The sequence below is a fragment of the Malus sylvestris genome, chromosome 7 (genome assembly GCF_916048215.2).
Source record: "Malus sylvestris chromosome 7, drMalSylv7.2, whole genome shotgun sequence".
NCBI lineage: Eukaryota > Viridiplantae > Streptophyta > Magnoliopsida > Rosales > Rosaceae > Malus > Malus sylvestris.
In genome coordinates, this window is record NC_062266.1 from 7,764,765 (window position 1) to 7,785,531 (window position 20,767).

Here is a 20,767-nt window from a genome sequence, read left to right on the forward strand (position 1 = left end):
TCACATTTTTTTTTTTTTTTTTTTTTTGGATTTGGTAACTGAAATTTTGTGTAAACAAATGTTTCATAAGAAACAACTTTTTTGGAAACCATCTCTTTCTAATCAAAGACGTTCAGTTTCTTCCCACTCATTGTACAATGTGTTTATATACCAGCTCACTTGAATGTATAAAAAAAACTGTTTGTTTATAATTGTGTTGAATTTATTCGACTTAAATATGTTTTATTCATCCGATTACACCTGAAACAATAGGTTCCCGCAGCAACGCGGGGGCATATTTTCTCGTCTATTCTAAAGTAGGGGGAGGGCAGGCACTGTTCACGTTTGTTTTGATTTTGCTTTATTTACAACAATACCAGCCGAATGGGAGTGGGTTGGGAGGGTAATTCTCAAAATTTCAGAGGGTGATTTTGTCCTTTGAGGTCAATTCGTCCCCCCTCGATTTTGCTTTATTTACAAAAAAACCATGGGATTTGAGGCTGGGTTGGAACGTAGTTATTAAAAGTTAGGAGGGTAATTTTGTCATGTACGCTTGAGACGGATTGGGGTGGGTTTGGATATGCTGTCATTCAGTGAGGGTTTCGAGGATGGGAGGCCATGCCTCCGATAGAGAGAGAGACAGAGCGAGAGAGAGGGAGAGGGAGGAGTGGGGATCTCAGTGCCATTGCTCCAGATCCTCGATTTCATGAGTGGGAGAGGGGGGACAGTCAGAGAAAAGTATGGGGGTACTCCGATCTCTCTCTCTCCTCCGTTTCTCTCTCTTAATTTCCTTTTGGTTTTGGAAATCTCTGACCTTTTGGGTGAGTGAGAGATTATTGATGATGAGAAAAGTATGGAGGTCTGACCTTTTGGTTTGGGTATGCTTTCATTCCTCAATTTTCTCCATCCGAGCAATGAAAAATCGAATTGGGTTTTCAGATTATTGATGCACAGGGATTTACGGACAGAGAAGGGAGAGAGAGAGTTGATTGAGGGAGTTGGTGAGTGTGGGCTTGCACAGAGGGAAGATAAAAACAAACGTGAAAAGCGCCTGCCCTCCCTCCTAAGTGGGAAATGGCGAGCGTAGTGGACCCAATTTCATGGCAGGTTGGTTTAAAGCAATTCCAAAATTTGGGATCGTTTCGTATATTTTTAGGTTTTTCAATTTTTCTGATTCATTATATTTTAATTTTTATTGAATTCAGGTAACCATCTTCAATTTTTCGGTTTGATTTAAAGGAATTTTTTAGGCAGAAAAGCTAGGGCTTTCCGGTGAGTTCTTCAGGTTGTACATCCGGGTGGCTTTAATTTGTTTAAATTTGGGGCTTTTGTGATTTGGGACTTATAAATGGTTTGAAATTTACATTTTTCTAATTTCAGTTCCCACTCAAAAGTTTGTACTGCCTCATCATTAGAACTGTTTCCTTCTGCTCTTCTCCTCGAAACAAGGTCGCAGATCCACAGGCCATCAAGGTATGTCATTTAATTATATATTGTATATGTATGTATTGTATTATGCATGTGTGTGAATGTGTTTTTCTCTGTTAATCTGTATTGGTTTTCTTCTGATTTAGTTAATGGACTTTGTTTTTATTTCAGATAATTTGGTTCATGCTAAAGTTATTGAACGTACGATGGAACCAGTGGTCTTTCAAAAAGGTTGGTTCTTCTATATTTTTATCCTTTTGGTCGTTTTGAATGGACTTCCTGTATTCTGAATGAAGCTAAATTGAATAGCTGTTTTTCGTATACTGTATTTTCTTTTGTTAAATTAGTTATTTTTTTGTTGAAAAATGTTATTTGGTTTTGCAGATCAAAGTTTTTCAGCAAGAAAATTATCTGTCAAATTAAATTTATTGTTATAATTCTACATGTTCTTGGTTTGCATTTATTTTACTTGATTGTGTTAGTGGTTGCTTTTGTTTTCACCCAGCTACCAAAACTTTGCCTACACTGTCCATCTCTGTTCTCCGCCGTCCGTTACTGTAAGTCCCTTTTTCTTTTTCCAGATTTTTCAATCCTTTATGTTTCATTTTCTGAAATCTTCATGTTTCTGTGCATATATATATATATATATATATATATATATATATATATATATATATATGTGTAAATATTGTTAGATATGGGACTGTAAGCAGTAGTGGATTAGTGTCAAATTGCACTTAATTAGTGGTTGGGGTGTAAGTAATGTGCTTATGCGTACCTGTTTCTTAGTTTTAATTTAAGTTTTCTGCATTTAAAGAGTGGTTAAAGAAAAGTTTTATGTAATTGATTTTCTGCTATAATGTTTTGCATTCTTTAGTTATATAGTTCTACATGTTCTTGGTTTGCATTTATTTTACTTGATTGTATTAGTGGTTGCTTTTGTTTTCACCCAGCTACGAAAACTTTTCCTACACTGTCCTACACTGTCCATCTCTGTTCTCCGCCGTCCGTCACTGTAAGTCCTTTTTCTTTTTCGAGAATTTTCAATCCTTTTATGTTTCATTTTCTGAAATCTTCATTTTCTGAAATCTTCATTTTCAATGCATATGCAAATCTATGCTGAAATTCCTCTCTAGGGATTTTCATTTGTAGTAGGATTGAATCGTTTAAATTCATCTTTATCATTGTATGAGAGTGGCCATGTTTTATTTTGTTGTCATCTTTCTTGATATCCTAATTGATTTGACTGGGTTAATATGCACTTAGTAATGCATTCTGGCAGCAGTATGCATGTTAATTCAACCGAAGAGTTAAGGTTCTATCACACAACAGGAAACTGGATTGATACCTACTACCTGGCTATCAGTAAATGCTTAATAACAAATTTATACAGATTATAAAGGTTCATGCATTCACAATCTCATTTTAAACTTGAAGGTAGTTGAGCTGAATATACTGAAAGATAGAGATGTGCGCACCGCTTTCATCATTTCAGTTATGAAAAAAATGTTTGAAAATAAAATATATTAATTTTTGGTTCTAATTATTTAATCCACATGAGAGCTATTGCCTTAAGGTCATGAGTTTTTTGTTGTAATTGGCGTTTCTTATTGGTCAACACAATACAAGCTTTACCAGAGCACTAGCTAATACTTTACTAGACTAAAGTAGAATGATTGTGTTTTCCAATTTGTCTGATTGTAATCAATCAATAATTTATTAAGCCAGTAGACTAAAGTAGAATGATTGTGTCTTCCAATTCACTAAAGCACTAGCAAACAATCAACTGAATCCCGATTTGTTTGCAGCGTGTCAGCAATGAATTAAAACATTTTATGGTGGATAATCAATTGGAAACAGCTTCAAATGGGAAGTTGGGCTGAGTTGGCACTTGATTGGGCTTTAGACTGAGAGAGTAATCTGGTACAATAGAGCCGATACTAACATCTGGTTCTGTCTAGACTCTAAATCACATCTTTAGTGGTCACATTTGAAACTTTGAATTCTTGAGTTTATATAAATTTTAATTCTCATTAGTTAATGCTTAACATTTGGCCTTTTGTTTAGAATAAAATCATTCCAATTTTTTTGTGTCTTTTTAGGTGGGATTTGGGATATGGTATACGTTTGGCCTATGTGAGTGATCCCTGCTACAGGAATGGACCTCTGTTAAATTTGATTTTCCTAAGCATTTTCTTTTGTTTAGTGTCAAAACTATTTATAAGTTATATTTATAAGCAAGTGTTTATATTAGGAGGTTGTATGTTGACTAAGCTTTTAAGTTAGAAGGTGGAGGTGTCTTTAAGGTTTAATACAATAGATAAGTGGGTTAGATTTCTCAACTTTTAAATTGAATGTACCACTGATGTGGGTTTTCGACCTTCTATTGGATTTACCACTGGGTTAAAAATTCTAAAGAAATGCATGAACTTGGTGGTTCTAATGATGTGTTCTGCTGTTCGGGTTGGATATTGGCAATGTGGGTCAGATCCCATTTTCTGTGACACTGCAGGTTTCCGCCTTCGGGATTTGTGAAACAGGAAAAACGAATTTTGGGTGTCTGAGTCCATGGCCATAAAAACCGAATCTTTCAACAGATTTATAGACCTTTGCAGAGTTATGATTAACAGAGACTTCGTGGAGTGCAGTATTTGAGTCTGGTTTTGGCTAAATGTGAACATTCTAATACATTGTTAAGGAGATACCTTGAATTTTCCCTTATATGGACAGTACTGAAAACAGTAATGTGAAACCATCTTAGTTTACGTTCCATTGTTGGAGGAAACTCTATACGACTTTTGATTTGCCAAATAATGTGCATGTTGTGTATATGCTTTATAGTGCATATAAGCATATCAATAATTCTTGGGGATGGATGGAGGGTTGTGTGGGTATGCTAGGATGATAGCATACTTTATAAGAGTGTTAGCTTCAAAACTGAGTTGCTATGGTGCTTCTTGGATTTCAGAACATTGGCTATGCTATATGGTACACCAGCCTATACAATGTTATACGGAATATGACCAAAATATTTACTTTTTGAAAGCGCTAATGAGCAAGAAAACGGAAATCTGTTATTGAAATGCAAGCATGTTCAATTTAATGTTTGTTAAAAGACCTTTTTTTTATTATGGTTTCTTCGGAGTTTCTTTTTCATTCAATGATGTAAATAATTTTCATCTTAATTTGTTTGTTTAATATAGGTAAGGGTGCTGTGCGAGAAGGCCAAGGAAATATTAATGGAAGAAAGCAATGTCCAGGTGGGCCTTTTTAGTTGCAAGTTTCTGTTTCATGTCTTTATTTGTATTGTTTCATACAGGTTTTGGACCTATAAAGATTTGGGCATGTCATGAGGTAAATGAATAACCATTTTGGGTTTTATGTGTTGTAGCCTGTAAAAAGCCCTTTAACTATCTGTGGTGATATTCATGGACAATTCCATGATCTGGCGGAGCTTTTCCTCATTGGAGGAAAGGCATTGTTCTGATTTGGGCTATTTAATTTATCGTATGTGTTCTTCAAGGTTGTTAATTGGTTGCTACTTATTGGTGATGTTTTCTCTTTCTTATTTTGTAGTTTTCTGGTTTGTTCTGTTGGATGTTTCACTTTCCAAAAATAACATTAATTTCCTGTTGCAATTTTTTTGCAGTGCCCAGATACAAACTATTTGTTTATGGGAGATTATGTGGACCGTGGCTATTATTCAGTTGAAACAATGACTGTAAGTATTGAGTATTTTTATTTCTACTTCTTATCTTTCAATTAGTTAAGCTATAATTTTAGGGTTCTCCTTCTGGCACTAAGATAAAGGTATTTTGGAAACTCTGTGCAATGATTTGGGTTGATTATTTAGGGTTTTGATCAATGGCAAGCCCAAAAGGCCTAACTATCTGCCTCTGGAGGTATGCCAGTTCCTTTTTATTATCATATCATTCTTTCTCAGACTCTTAGTCTTATCTTTTTGGAACTCCTCTGTCTGATATCTAGATTTGTGCTTCCCCATGGGGTTTCTCTTGGTGTTTTAGCTTTGTTCATTAGTTTTGCTTCAACGGTATACAAAAGCATTATCTTCAAAGCAGAGGGCATCCTTAGTTGAAAAATCAAGGCAGAAGGCTCAGGAAAGAATAAGAACTGTGACTGATATAGCTTTGCAGGTCATGAAAGGTTTAGTTTCTTTACCACATGTTGCAATAATTCTTCTTGCTCATTTGATTTACTATTGCAGGCTATGAAAAAATACCAGTATGATAATGATCCTGTGCTTGCTACATGTGGAATTTCTATAAATAAGGACTTGACTCAGGTCAAGGGCTGTGTTCTTGAGACTCCGAAGGTAAACTGTCACTTTATATATGGGCTTTGTGGGGTGGGGGGGGGGGGATTTGCAACTTGGATATTTCAAATGAGCTCAATAGGTTGTATCGAGTGCACAAATGAGCTCAATATGGCTCATCGGTTATAGAGAATTAGAATTTGCGACTTGGATATTTCAAATGACTAACAAACAGTAATCAATTTAACTTTTCTTCCCTGTCAGTTTTCGTGCTTTTTCTTTTCTTATTACTTTTAGGAGTTAATTTTTGAGATATTTTATGACTAACAAACTTGAATTTTTTGCTATTTAGTAGTGAATTTGTAGCACAGTGGAAATATGTGGAATGAGGGCGATGTCTTCTACTTGCTCATCCAAAGGTTCCAATTTTTTGCATTCTTTTGGGGTTTTTTTTTCTTAATTTTATTTATGAAATTAGATGACTAATTTTCAAATAATGAGAAATTAGTTCTTCGTTGTGAAATGTTCATTTTTCGGTGTTTCTATTAAAACAATGAAATCTTAATCTTCTATCAAATGGGCTGTAATTTCATATGTTTTAATGTAAACAGTTCACTGATTATGGTTGTAGTGGGTTGGTCTGAATTGCAGGATTATTAAGGTTTGGAAAAACTGATTATGGTTGTAGCAGGTTGGTCTGAATTGCAGGATTATTAAGGTCTGGAAAAGTTGCAGCCTGAGATGGACCAACTATCTGAGGCCAAACTTGAAGAGAGGTCTTTTATCATAATATGAGGAGAAGATATGCGGGATGAAGAGGTGAGCGAGAGAAACGGTGAGGTTTTATTTTCTGATTTGGATTGTGAAATTGAGTAATTTTCTGCTTTGTGTCTTTTGAGCAGGTGTGGGATTTAGTTTCATGCCAGGGGTTGTAATGGGTGGATTGGATGTAAAAAAAAATTCAATCCCCCCTAAATCTCTTCATTCCAACCAAACATTTGAGGATTTGGTTTTAATTGTTTGTTTGGACTTTTGAGCTTTTGACCAATTATTTGGATGCTAGGAAAATTTACATGCTATTTGGATACTAGGAATATTCATGGAACTCAAACAAGATTGTTTCATAATTTTTTGAGAAATGTGGAATTTCGTTTCAGATGGTATTGACTATTTTTCAAAATCCTATAATCTGATCGGAGTTCTGAATTTCCATTAAGATCAATATTAGTTGTTTTTGGTTCAAGAAATTCCAACATTCTTTGTTGGTCCTTGAAATTTTCATTAGCATGGAGTATAGTGGTTTTTGGGGCAGGTTTGCATGGAAGATGAGAAGACAATCTCTGTGTCCCTCGAAACAAGTATTTTGGGAAGCTCGATGATTTGTCTATGTTTTGCGAACAGGGTTCATTTTCTAAATGTTAATATTTAGTGTATTTACACTCAGGTGTTAAGCCATACATATATAGATGTATGCATGTTCTTTGTTTTCCCCATAATTTTCATATAATTTATGAAGAATGTATACGAACGACAATGATCGAGTGGATTATGCAAGTCTCACCATATAAACTGTAAATTCTACATGATTGTTCTCCTTCCCCCTCTCAAAACACAGTTTGGGTGGATTAACTAAGATATGTGTAGTTAATGTTTTTGTTTGTCTACAAGTCATGGTTTAGAACTTTTGATGCTTGGTGACTAACAATGTAACATATAATTAATGAGGCAGGTAGTGACACAAATTTGGGCAGGGCTTGGAGAGGCAAACCCCATATGGTGTATGCCTACACCAACATGACTAAGGTGGTTAACCCTGCCGGCTGGAGCGACGATAACCACCCTGAATGTAACGATAACCACCCTGAATGTAACAAGTTAGCAGATTATGTCATTTAAAACATGATTAAGCATTTTCATATAATTAGTTTTGAGAGTTAATAATATAATTTGAAATTGCAGCAATGTGGCCTGCGAAGAGTACAAGTGCATGGGTCCAGGTTCAAGTACATATAATGAGAAATTTGAGCAAATAACTGACTGACAAACAAGTCAAGCCTTTCATTAGCCTTGGATATATTCAGGGTATGGTTGCTTCCTCCTCCAAATCCAAAAGTGTAGTTATATATATATATATATATATATATATATATATATATATATATATATATATATATATATATATATATTACATATGTACACTACTAATTTTGTTAGTACTAGGAAAATAGTTGATTTTTCTACGTGCACATATACATATATAGGTTCGATTAAAAAATTCTGTCAATTGAAAATGATACTTTATGTTATCATTTACTTGGTACGTGAAGATGTTTCATTTTGAAAATAAAAGATAGACTATATACTTGGAACAAAATTCTGGAGACTGTTGAAGTGTGCCTTTGGATGCTAACTTGGTTCTTAGAGACTGTTTTGCATTGCTTCTTTCCTTACTACGTTATATGATATGGACATAATTTTTTGTTTATCATTTTGGAGGTTTTCTGGACCCTTGATTTTTTAACGTGCATTTGAGCTTTTCTGTTAAATAGCGTAGAATTGAGTACATGCTGATGGTCTCAATGAAAGAAGGTCATCATATACGGTAGAAATTGGTTTGAATTTCTGATGTCGTGTGAGTGGGTTTTAAATTTTTCAAACCACTATATTATCTTTTTAGTAAGCAATGAACATTCACAGAAGATGCAGTTTGGTTTCCTGTTGAAAATTTTAGTACTGATACATAAAATTTGCTAAATATCGTAACTCATTTTGGTCGTGAGTTTGTTCTGTAATTTTTTTTCCTCTGCTATTAATAGCTTACCACATGTGGTAGCAGAGTGATTGCGTTGGTAGCTTATGTATACAAGCAAATTCAGAAGACACAATGAGTTTGATATTCAAAAAAATGTCTGTTGGTTCAGTTTTTGAATCTTTAAAAATTGTCGAATCAATTTGAATATGTAATTTTATGTTTATAAAAAGTATAGAGTTTGGCTGTGTAAATGTGTATAGTTTTATACGTTTCGTTTAGTTGACAATATGATAATGGTTGAAGTGCATTCTTTAATGAAATGTGTTTTCTTTCCTCGATCGTAAATGTCTTTTTGGTATTTTGCAGATCGAAACAAAGTGAAAGCTTTTCACTGTGAATTTTACAACCGCTGCCTTGCTGCTTTGGTAAAGTCTCAACTTTTTGATAATATCATTTAATTTGGCATGTAATGTTAGGGTATTGAGTTGAATGCATATGCTACATGGCATAGGTCTAACATGATTAGAACTTTAATATCATGATGTGTGATGCTAATTAAGCACAATATGAGTATCTGTACCAAGAAAGACATGAGCATCTATCTGTTCCTATTGAGTCAAGTAAGGCATTGTATGCATAAGCACAAGTCATGACTAATTAATGTCCTATTGTTGGTCCAAGATGCCATTTTTATACCTTATATCATTTGGAGCTTTAGTTATATAACAAGTTGGTGCACTGAGTTGAATAAATGGTTGATAGGTTTGGTTTCATATTTATTGGAAAAGGAAAAATGGAGACATGGGAACACAATTATATATAGCATTGCTTATTTTTCTTGAAAGTCAAAGATGTGCCGATGGTGTTGAGGAGAATACCTAATTTAGTTTGACTGTTCTCATTTCTTTGAGTTTTGTAATTGCATTTTTAAAGCCAACATAGTTATCTAAGTTTGTTAGAATTTATGGTATTTTTTTAACAAGTTTTAAAAGATTCTGGTCATTTCGGTAAATTAAAGGTTTAAGATATCCACATTCATTTAACACATGAAAATTAAGCATTTTCATAATTAAAGTTTTAAATTATCATCATTCTGTTCAAATGCACCATTTCCTTTTTGTTTCCCTTCTCTCATCTTGCAAGCACTCATGGTGTCCATTTCCTTTTAATTTTGGTTAATGCAGGTTTTGAAATTTGTGATGATCATTTTCATATTTCTATAAATTTTGAGAAAAAAGCATGTGAAAAAGCACATTAGTCTCTAGGTATAAAACACATTAGTCTAATTATGGCTAGGATAAAAAACCATGTGATAAATTGTGGCTTGGTTACACTGCAATTTCAATTTGGGATTTGAATTTATTTACAAAATTACGATCCTTTTTAAAATTTAGAAAAGAGCATGATAAAAGACCAATTTTCTTTACAGGAACTTGAAAAAAAAGTAGGCCATGAGTGAAAACCAACCAGCAAAGATTATGGTGATTCACTAATTTAAACATAAACCAGCTTTGAGAGTTATGCTCACCCATTGTCGGTTTTCCTTGCGAGCATATTTCCTACCCAAAGTTTCCCAAACTGTGTTCTCAAACCGCTGCATCGGCATATCTTTCCAACTTCTAATGGTCTTTGGTGCTAGAACATCTTCTAAGTCATTCTAGAAAAATTGATTCATAAGTAAAGACACCTAAAAGCAAGTGAACAGTTTAATCGAGGCAATTCAGAAGTAGAACCAAATAAGCCACTCCAACTTTCGCATACCCTCCGGCGTGATTTAATATCAGAACCTGTCTCCTGAATTCAAGTTTGCCTAGAGCTTCTAATTATGCGCTCCCATCGTGTCTTTCTTGGTCTACAACCAAGGACCGATTAGTGAGTGCTTCAAAAAAAGATAGTTATCACAAACAAACAGTTGATCAAGATGATGTTTTTTGTGATTTGGGTTTATAGTGCTTCTAAATGCTGTTTTAATTGAGTTTTCTGTGTTTGCTCGATTCATTGTTGTGGATGCCTGATACTTTTTTTTTCTTTCTTTTAGTTAGGAAATGGTGTCTTTCAGAGTTTGTCATTTTTGGTTGGGGTTTTTTCAAGCTGCTGTGTTAAAAAAGGTATATTATGTGTTTCTTTTTTCCCTTCCTTTTGTTTGCGGTTGAGACTTTTTTTTTTTTTTTTTGGCTTTATTCTTGCTGGTTTGGGATGGTTTTTGCATCGTATTTTTTATATGAGTTTATTGTCCCTACTCATGACTCTGCCCTTTTCCAAGCAACCTACCACACTGTATATCTATATCTGAATTTGATTTGTTTATATAGTTATATTTTCTTTGTGAGGAGATTTCTGTTTGCTGAATAAATGCTCAAGTAATTGGATCTTCAGGCTTAATTTAATTTTGGTTGGTTTTCATCATAATTCTTTTTGCTGCACTTGGTTTCTTAGCAACTTGGTGGAGGAATGATGTTAGAAAAAATTGCTTGGTGGAAAAGAACCATATAAGATGAAGGTTGAAGAAAGGGTGGCGTTTTCACATATAAGTCATTGACAATGTTACACTTCAAAGAAAAATAATTCGAACTAAATACTTCAGGAAAAACCCCAGTTGACTTTGTAATGAGAGAAGGGCACCAAAATCAATTTGAGCATAGCAAGTGGACAGACGAGGCTCCTGAAGTATTTTTGTATAAAAATTATAGTTGTTGGGATTTTTGCTAATTTACTGGAAAGAGGGAGTCATTAGGTGAGTGAGCTTATGGTTTATAGAGAAGAATGAAGCTTGCCTTCTTTCTTGCTTTGATAGTTTGTATGATTGTTATATGTAGGAAGGAACTAATGGAAGGAAGATTCATATTTGAGTTTGTATGTGGATACATACATTAAAAGTGGTATGGTAATTGGATTGGGGTCTGGCCAAGCTTTTGGTATGGCCATACAGTATATAGGTCTGCAACTTGGTGCTGGTGCTTTGAAAGATATAGTCGGGATACGTACATTAAAAATAGTGTCTTTATGCTGTTAACGGTCCGTTTGGTTGAACGCTATTATGTGATATGCTCTCTCTGTTTGTAAAGCAAAATAAACAGGTTGGAGTATCTTCTAATGAGCTGCTCCAATCTATAAATGGGCTCCTGCAATCTTTTTAATTACTCTGTTATTTCCATTAGTTATAGGTATCTGACTTTCTGTTTAATTTCTATATATGTCGTTCCAATGGAATCAAGTGCCAAAATTAGAATAAACATCCTTTGGTCAAGTTGGACTTTTTTCCATATAATATTTGGTTCAGGGATCCCTTATACAAACATTATCTTCTTATGTATTTCAATCAAACTTGACCCTCATGGTTTAATAAGTGTGAAAACTGTCTTAACTATACAATTGGAGCGTTATAGTTTTAGTTAGTTTATTGAATCTGTTTGTTAGCGGTTTGAATTCTCACTCTGAATCTCACTCATTTTTTGTAGTTTAGATTGGACTCTCATTACAGCATTGTAATCTGCTCTTGCTGCTGCGTTTTGAATAAACACTTTGGTATGTCACTTGAACTTAAATGCATTCTTTTCCCATTCTTTCTGTTTGAGGCACCACAACTTTATGATTTTATGATTGATTGTTTGGTTTGATCTCCTTATGTTATTCGTTTAGCGTCCATAATGGCTGCCTTTGTTACATTTATGATTTATGTTTTTTGCTATACTGTCGAAGATGTCCGGTCCCAGAAAAAGTGAACCCCATGGTCTCCGTGATCGAATGCTGCACACCATGCTGCATATTTTTTTGTTTGAACATCTATGGTTGACGACTTGCCTGCTCAAACACCACTTTTTCTGTGTTTTGCTAACTGCTAAGTGAGGTATGTAGGTTGCAGAGCATATATTTTGCCGTCTTAACTGCAGGAGCAAAATATGTGTAAACTCCAGCTTGCTTCTGTTTCTTCAGTTTCATATGGAATAGACCTGGTTTTTTGCCTTTGAACAGTTGTGGTTCCAAAATTAGCTACTTGAACAAGTCTTCAACACTTCTGTTTTAAATTACCTGTTGAACTAGCTGCTTACATTGCAGGACACATATTATATGTGTGAACTAAATGTTATTTTTTGAAAACCATCTCTTCCTAATCAAACACGTACAGTTTCTTTCCACTCATTGTGCAATGTGTTTATATGCCAACTCACTTAAATGTATATAAAAGCACAACCGCTTCTTACTGGCCTCATTCGCTCATGTATCCTTTTGTTTGTTTGTAATTGTGTTGAATTTATTCAGGTTAAGTATGTATAAAAGCAAAACCGCTTCTTATCGACCTCATTCACTCATGTGTCTCTGTTCATTCATGATTGTATTGAATTTATTTAGGTTAAATGTGTCTTATTCATGCAGTTACGCTTGAAACAGTGGGTCTCGCTGCAACGCGCGAGACTTATTTTCTGCCTATGGTCTGATTGACGTTGGGTTTACTCGAGTTTACAGGTTTATGTGTGCAGCAAGCAAAATCCTTTCATTCATATGAGCTTCTTGGGCCTCTTTTACCTTCACAGCAGCTTACCTACCTGGGTCAGTAATCTTAAATTGATTCCTTCCAGCTTATTTCCGTCTGCAGCTTTTCTTTTGGCTCCAGAATACCATATGGAGACATATCATCTTTCTCTTCTCTCTCTCTCTGTCTTTCTCTCTTTATGAGCGCTGTCTTTCTTTCTTTAGTTGCGCACCATCAGGGACCGTAGTTACATCTTATCTTTTTGCTATATTTCTTTTACCTTTGAGTATTATGAGGATGGGATTTTAGACTCATCAACGACAAAAAAATTTGCTTTCATTTTATGAGTGAAAGATTTGATTTTTCATGCACTTATCTTTTAATTTTATTTGTTTATTTAGTTTTCCCAATATTTTGGGTGAAATTCTACCCCATGCATTTGGGTTTTAGTCTTTTCTAGGCCAGTTGCTAGAAAAAAAAGGCGTTTTAGAGAGAGAGAGAGAGATGACGGCTTGAAAAATTTAGTATCTTGAAGTGATAAAGCAAAGAGATTTCCAAAGCTAATCAAATTGTTATCGTCAGCTTGCTCTCTTTGGATTAATTGATGTTATAATGCATTTTGAAGCTTAAATTATAGATTCCTTTTCTGTAGCAAACCTTGATTTATCAGTGGAAAAAAAATATCAATTCATTTCAGTTTAAATATTTCTGAAAAGTTAGAGATGGTTTTATTAGTTTCAAATTATATACTACTGAAAAGTTTAACATCTGCTGAGCACGTTGAGCGTTTGTAAATTAGCCAAATTATAGGGTCATGTGCAGGTGTTCTGTTTAAAACTTCTTTTTTTCATGAGTTTTTATAAAGCTTTGTGACTTTTTTTTTTGTATCTGTTGATTTCTAAATTACTATAATTAAGAACAAGATTAGTGAATTTATAATTTGCTGCTTAGCTTAACACGATCCTTGAATAAAATTTGAGTCTTGGTTAAACTTAGGTCATATTTTTAAGAATTGTAAAAACTAAGGAAATTTTTTGGGTATCTCCTATTAAACTTTTGTTGGCAAATTGGTCTTTGCTAATCAATGTTATTTTTGGGTGCTAACTGTTTTGGTCTTTATAAATTTTGGTAGCGGTGATTTCTTGTACACTTATGATGTGACAACGTTGTGTAATGATTGTAGGTTTTTGAAAATTTTGAGCTTCACAAACTGTGGAAAAAGAAACAAGTTTTGCTGAAATCAATTTAAAGGCACAATAACAAATGTATAAAAAAAATCTATTGGATGATGTAATTTGGTTTGGATTTGTAAATTATGCTTTTCAATGTGGATTAATTGTTTAAGTAATTTTAGATTATGCTGGTTGTCTGTTTTCTCTTATACTTATTTTGTGTTTTCCAGCTATTTTTCTGTACTTATCTTTTGTTTATATTATAGGACAGGTTTGTAATTCTTATTTTGATAATTTTTTCTCCTTTCTCTTTTTGATACTTTGCATGTGTATTCACTTGGAAAAAAATACTTCAGTCTAAATGATATTAATGCTGAAGGATATATTTTCTTTTGGAGCCATAAAATCTGCAACAGATTTCCAAGAATACAATGAGGTTGCTGGCGTTTCAGCGCTTGACTTTGGTTACACAAATAACACTGCAGTGTACCATACAAAAGTTTTTTTCCTTCCCTTTTGCCACTTTTTTGGGATATTAGTTACAAAATCTGTTTAGAGCATAGATGTGAAATTTACAGGACGGGTTAGTAAGTTAATTAGTTAATTTAATTCTCAATGGATATGAGTTATTGCGATTTGCAGAGATAGACTAAAGACTAAAAGAAAATAATGTTTGTTTTGAGTACTTCTCACTTCATTGAGGCACAAATGTTGTTCCTGCATTAATTAATTTTTTTTATATCGAAATTGAATAAATTTAATTTTCCTTGATATCCAAATGTATTAAAGTAATTTTGATTGAAGTTTGTTTATGTCTACTTTCCAAGATTTATTTTTTGGTTACCAGATATCTCACTTTGTTTATGGTTTGCTTTTTTTTAGTTAATTGAAACAGATGCTTTTTATTTTTTGTGTTTTCAGGACTTCATTCACTCTTTACAAGTCAACCCTGCAATTAGACCTGTAAACGGATCGGGTTTATTGGGTTTGGGTCGGGTTCAACCTAACCCGTTAAGTCAGCCCTGCAATTTGATCCTTTTTTTTTTGTGTGAAATTATAATGGAATTGCAAGTCAAGTATATCTTAAGATTCTTGGTTGCATACCCACCTTCCCACAACTATTAGTCTCTTGATTGGATGGATTTTTATAATTTCTTGGATCTACAGTTACAATGCTTTTTATAATTTCCTAGATCTATCATTTTTGTTCGTTCATGATTATGTTGAATGTTTTTCAGATTAAATGTGTCTTATTCATGTAGTTAAGGCTGGTGCATTCAACTCCCGCGGCATCGCGCGGGCTTATTACTAGTAATAACTATTTTGAGAGGAAGATTAAATATAATTTCGACAGTAAGGTAATTGAGAAAGAGTACTCTGGTCGTCCGAACAAAAGTAAAATTGATGACACTTTGCCCGATGTTTACTTCTTGATTTCTTTTTTCTGCACTTCATCATTATCACCTATCCTTGAACATTTTGAAATCTGTTACAACCCAAACATAATCGGCATGTAGCTATAAACATAAAAATATACTTATATTATACAGGCAACGATATGTGGGTGTGTGAAGTTAAAGTTCCACATTAAAATGTTATAAGAAATTAAGTTTTAGGTTCAATTGTTAATGGTAACTGTATTGTAGAACTGATTTTACGAGTAGACTCTTACCGTCATGACAGTGTAAGGATGGTGTATGGTAAGACCAACCACCATATGCACACATGCAAATATAATATAAGTACAATGGAACGAAATAAATTTGGTATACTAGCTAGCATCTGTGCAAATTCTATATTAAAAAACATATATACAACATATGATTTGTCAAGTTGATTACCTATTCATCCGGGTGAATTCTTCCCATCTCATTGTCCTCGACCAATAAAATAGGAATTTCTTTATCCACTTTGAGGCCTAACTTTTTATAAAACTTATGCACAATTTCAAAAGGACGTTTGCATTTACTTGGATGAAAGATAGCAGTAGACAAATGATGCAGTAACCAAGGCTCTCATGCATGTATTGGAATCTACCAAGAGTCTCATGCGTATTGGTACCATCAAATTTGAGTTTTAGAGCAACACAAATAATTAAGTAGTCATTTAAGAACATTTTAAATATTTTTGAGGTAGAGCAAAAGTCCAATTTGGACTAGAGTTTCATTGTGTTGTATTCCTTATAAATATATGTTTACCATTGAGAAAGAAGACTTGAATGAATTGAAATATATTTTGCTTTGTGCAATTGAAGTGAATGATTTCTCCTTCACCAATCAAGCATTTGACTTGGTCGTGTAAGTGAATCCATGATTAACAACGTGAACGAGTTCCGTTGTCCCTAATTGAGTAAATCCCAAATTATTTATCCCTCGTCTCCTCGAGACCCCTTGGTTCTTCCTGCCTCAACTAACATTCCGAGCAAAGATTCACATATTCATCATGCCCTGTTGTCTGACAAATGAAACTTCCTAGAAGTAATATTGTTTTATAGTTGAGCTTATATATGTTTGCATTAATATGAACTTTCTCGGTACATGTATTATAATCTAATAAATTTTCATTAATATATTTGCAAAAAAAAAGGAGAGAAAAAAGGATCAAGTGTGAAGTTGTTTGCATGCAGACTGATCCAAAGCAGTCCCCCAGCCTCTCACAGTTAGAATTTTGCTTTCTTAAGTATCAAATCAAAAGATAATAAACAAGGATTGAGAACTAACTAAATACGAATTAGTTGAAATCTCAATCGCTCACTCGTGACGAAAAAATGTGAGGAAGAGAATCGTACCCCACGACCATTGCAGTCCTAAAGGGCATACATATATACTATGAGTTACGTTTTAGGGGTTTAGAGAAAGGAAGAGATCAACACTTTTCCATTTATTATTAAATAAGAAAGCCCATTCCTAGAGCCGAGGATGGGAATAGTAAAGCAAATATATATTTAGCTAGGAGAGAAGCTAGTTCCAATCAATTCCAAATAAATACTTTTCTGTACAAACCTTGAATCTGTCGCAAGTATTACACCTTGGAGGTCCATCAGATTCATGTATCTTGCAATAATCTCACATTATTCTGTAAGAAAGAAAAAAACGTTGAAATAGTGTAAAATTACAATAACCATATAAACTATTTTAAAAAGTTCCAAAAATTTCAAGCAAAATCAATAAATGAAAAGATATAAATTAGAATGGACTTGAAACAAAACATTGAAGATGATAAAGAACTTACATATCTTGTAACAGATGTGTTGCAGACATCGCATACAAAGTAATTTGGCCTCCTCCAGTCAACAAGAAATAAGCCAGTATCTTCCATCAAGTTGAACTGTATAATGTAGCATGCATGGTTAGTCAGAAACATAGGCTAATAGCTAATAGCTACAGATGTGATGCTTTCTAATTAGTAGGAAATTGTTTCCCATCAAATACTAATACAAGGAAATTAATGTCCCCAAAATATTTATACATGTATGGAACTTTTTTTTTAGTGTAATAGTAAGACAACTAGGGCACCCTTTAGAGGTCCTATGCGAATTTAATAAGGTCCTACGTATTTAAAAAGTAATAATATTTTTCGGAACAATATATTCATACACAATTCAACAATCAATATTTAAACTTAATTGAAATAAGCATCTCACTCTTACTAATTGAATAATTTTTAATTGCCATTAAATTATGACCAAAGGTTCATCCATTAAAAAGGGAGCAAGACTGAAAAGTAAAAAAGATATACGGAAATATGCTTGTGGTTGTAGAAAAAAAAAAAAACTCAAGTTAGTTTTTTATTGCTAGAGAAAAATGAAAATAAAGTAATACACAATTTTTTCTTAGAGAAAAGAGAAAAATTAAAATATTAAGTATTGGCTCTACTTAATCAACTGTAATATAGACAAAATTATATGATGATGATTTTTTATTTTCAGTCAAAAACTTTTTTATTAGAAAATTTATATTAATATATAATATGTAAGAGGATGAAATTTTTTGAAGATCTTCATAAATTCGGGACCCTATGCCACCACACTTTTTATACACCCTCAACTTCGCCTCTCAAGAGACAACATGCAATATTAGACCACCCTTTTCTACAATATCTAGCTCAGCCCTTGCTTTGACCCATAAATCATGCATATTATGTAATCTACTCTTAAATAATGGCTTAGACAAAAGCGATATTGTAAGAAGAAAATAAAACACCAAACCAAAAAAAAAAAATATAATCATCATCATAAAGTAACCTCAAACTGCAATTTTTTTAGGTCTTTTAGAGTTGATTTGAGAGCTGCCTCCAATTTTTTACTCAAATTATTTGATTGCTTGAGTAATTGGGATTTTATGGCTTTGAACAAAAAAGAAAAGGAAAGCAGTTCTCGTTACTTAATCCTGGAAACTTGCATTTGGGTGACTTCTGACATATGCCATTTCAGAGTATATACCAATGAACAGTGGCGGATCCAGGAATCTTACCCCAAGGGGTCGCAGTGTAAAAGTTCAAATAAAAATTTAGGATGGAAAAACATATTGAAAATGAAATCATAGTACTTTCATTCATAATTCATAATGGAAACAATATTACAAACTATAATTGTCCACGACGAGGTTTCATATTTTGAAAACGAAGCATTATAGCTTCATTTTCAATACAAGCAAAAATATCTCTCTCAATATAAACAAGCAAGCTATCACTCAACCATTGATCTCCCATTTTGTTCCTAAGTGGACCCTTAACAATATTCATGACAGAAAATGCTCTCTCCACTGAAGCAGTTGCAACTGGTAAAACTAAAGACAATGTAATGAGCAAATATACATAATTGAATACTTGATGCATCCTTGTCTCCGCCATTTTTTTTGCAAGATCACCAATCCCTTCCAATTGAGAGAAATCACTACTGGAACACACATAATGAATATAAATCTCAAGTTGATCTTCAAGTGCCAAACGATCTACATCCGAAAAGTCTTGAGGATAAAATTGAGCAAGACGAAGTAACTTTGGTTTATCAAAAGCTACAAATGAATCTTTCAGACTCAAACATGCCATACAAATAAGCAACTCGGTATTTACCTCATTAAAGCGATCCTCTAACTCCGTAATTTGCTCATCAATGACATAAATAAAGAGCTCCACACGATAATGATGACGATTTGTCTTTATTGGAGCATAACGCCTTGACCTCCCTGGAAGTATAAATGCCTCTTCCATGTTAGGAACATCAATATGATGTTTTTCACAAAAAGAAGATACTTCATCAACCAATGCATCGAACCCATTATTCCTCATCCAATATAGCTTTTCCTTGCATGATTTCACTAAAGCCATTGCATTCACAATTTCTTGATCTTTCCTTTGCAATGCTTGTGACAAATCATTTGTGAGTCCCAATATGACTTTCATCAAGAAAAGGTGAAACACAAACTCAAAAGTAAGTATCTCTCTCATTAACTTATTTACTTCACCCGCACTTTCATTGGGATTATCATCAATAACCATTTGAAGCACATGAACCACGGATGAAAACATAGAAATGATGCTAATCAAGGTACCATAGTGTGAGTTCCATCGTGTGAGTTCCATCGTGTGTCACCGGCACGTTTGAGACTTGTTTCTTGATTTAAGTCTCGCCCCGTTATAAGACAATCATTTTCAAAAGCTATCACAAGCTCTTCTTGAAGTTGCCCTCTAAGTGAATCACGCCGCTTACAAGATGCTCCAACATGATTAACCACACTATTAGCCGTTGCAAAAAAAGAGGCAATGTCTATATTCTTCTTTGCTACGGCAACAAAAGCTAGTTGAAGTTGATGAGCAAAGCAATGAACATAATATGCACAAGGTTGTTCGCTCAATATCTTTGTTTTAAGGCCATTCAACTCACCTCTCATATTGCTAGCACCATCATAACCTTGTCCTCGTAGCTTGGAAATGCTCAAACCGTTGCGAGAAAACAATGTGTCAATAGCATCCTTTAGTGAACTTGAAGTAGTGTCGGTAACATGTTGGATACCCACAAATCTTTCAATTACATGCCCGTTGTCATCCACATAACGCAACACCATAGCCATTTGCTCTTTCACAGACACATCACGTGCTTCATCCACCAATATTGAAAAGAATCTATCTTTTAGACCATCCATGATAGCATCAAGTGTTTCAAGGGCACATGAATTCACAATTTCTTTTTTAATGGAAGGAGCTAGTAATTTGAGATTCCCCGGAGCATTTTCCATCACAACTTATCTAACTTTATCATTATTATCTGCAAGGAATTGCAATAACTCCAAGTAATTTCCCCTATTGCTTGAAGTGGCACTTTCATCATGGCCACGAAAAGGAAGACCTTGTCGCAATAAAAACTTAGTGCACTTGATTGAAGCAATCAAGCATGTGCGATAAGCCTTACGAGCTTGGTCAGAGTGTTTGCTCACTGCCGTTTCAATATGTGTAGCTTGATTCATCAAATTTGTAGCAGCTTCTCTAGCCTTATTATGAACACTCCCAACCGGTCCAACATGCATCTTAAATCTTTCTCTCCCTTTCTTCCAATTCTTAAATCCATCTCCAGTGAAAGCTTCACTACCCACTTGTTTAAAATTGGTTTTAAAGAGATAGCAATAGAGACAAAATGCCGCATCTTTAGATACACTATACTCCAACCAATCAAACTCATCAAACCATTGGGGAAT

The 20,767-nt window shown here is 34.0% G+C and overlaps 2 protein-coding genes across 27 annotated transcripts; one reads left to right on the forward strand and one right to left on the reverse strand.

Annotated features, from left to right (window-relative positions):
- The first annotated feature begins 606 nt into the window (after positions 1–606).
- LOC126628053 (serine/threonine-protein phosphatase PP2A-2 catalytic subunit-like) lies at positions 607–15,270 on the forward strand. Of its 26 annotated transcripts, XM_050297643.1 has the most exons (19): positions 607–1,086; positions 1,185–1,251; positions 1,360–1,452; positions 1,579–1,638; positions 1,913–1,964; positions 2,338–2,422; positions 4,611–4,667; positions 4,799–4,882; positions 5,057–5,128; positions 5,261–5,561; positions 5,633–5,740; positions 6,033–6,099; positions 6,372–6,515; positions 7,410–7,526; positions 7,640–7,762; positions 8,799–8,857; positions 11,891–11,957; positions 12,897–12,980; positions 14,455–14,869. In XM_050297643.1, exons 4-10 carry the CDS (start codon positions 1,614–1,616, stop codon positions 5,291–5,293), a joined length of 408 nt encoding a protein of 135 aa, XP_050153600.1. In that variant the 5' UTR covers positions 607–1,086; positions 1,185–1,251; positions 1,360–1,452; positions 1,579–1,613; the 3' UTR covers positions 5,294–5,561; positions 5,633–5,740; positions 6,033–6,099; positions 6,372–6,515; positions 7,410–7,526; positions 7,640–7,762; positions 8,799–8,857; positions 11,891–11,957; positions 12,897–12,980; positions 14,455–14,869. The 26 variants fall into 26 exon arrangements, 2 of the variants coding, with proteins under 2 accessions (XP_050153600.1, XP_050153599.1); XR_007625222.1 differs by lacking the exons at positions 2,338–2,422; positions 14,455–14,869 and adding exons at positions 10,471–10,540; positions 14,997–15,270 and having other exon boundaries at positions 646–1,086; positions 4,799–4,914; positions 5,057–5,561; XR_007625225.1 differs by lacking the exon at positions 2,338–2,422 and adding an exon at positions 10,471–10,540 and having other exon boundaries at positions 647–1,086; positions 4,799–4,914; positions 5,057–5,561; positions 11,896–11,957.
- Positions 15,271–18,601: 3,331 nt separating this feature from the next.
- LOC126630056 (uncharacterized) lies at positions 18,602–19,658 on the reverse strand. The gene is made up of 2 exons (XM_050300224.1): positions 19,149–19,658; positions 18,602–18,972 (listed from the first exon to the last, which is right to left on the reverse strand). Exons 1-2 carry the CDS (start codon positions 19,656–19,658, stop codon positions 18,970–18,972), a joined length of 513 nt encoding a protein of 170 aa, XP_050156181.1. The 3' UTR covers positions 18,602–18,969.
- Between the last annotated feature and the right edge of the window lie 1,109 nt (positions 19,659–20,767).

What these genes read in the sequence shown, in the direction of transcription:
- LOC126628053 (XM_050297643.1), top strand. Translation starts at nt 1,614, where the DNA reads ATGGAACCAGTGGTCTTTCAAAAAG. An exon ending in GTTCTCCGCCGTCCGTTACT is followed by an intron (nt 1,965 to 2,337) that starts GTAAGTCCCTTT and finishes TGATTGTATTAG; the next exon opens with TGGTTGCTTTTGTTTTCACC. An exon ending in TGGAAGAAAGCAATGTCCAG is followed by an intron (nt 4,668 to 4,798) that starts GTGGGCCTTTTT and finishes TATGTGTTGTAG; the next exon opens with CCTGTAAAAAGCCCTTTAAC.
- LOC126630056 (XM_050300224.1), bottom strand. Translation starts at nt 19,658, where the DNA reads ATGGAACTCACACGATGGAACTCACACTATGGTACCTTGATTAGCATC.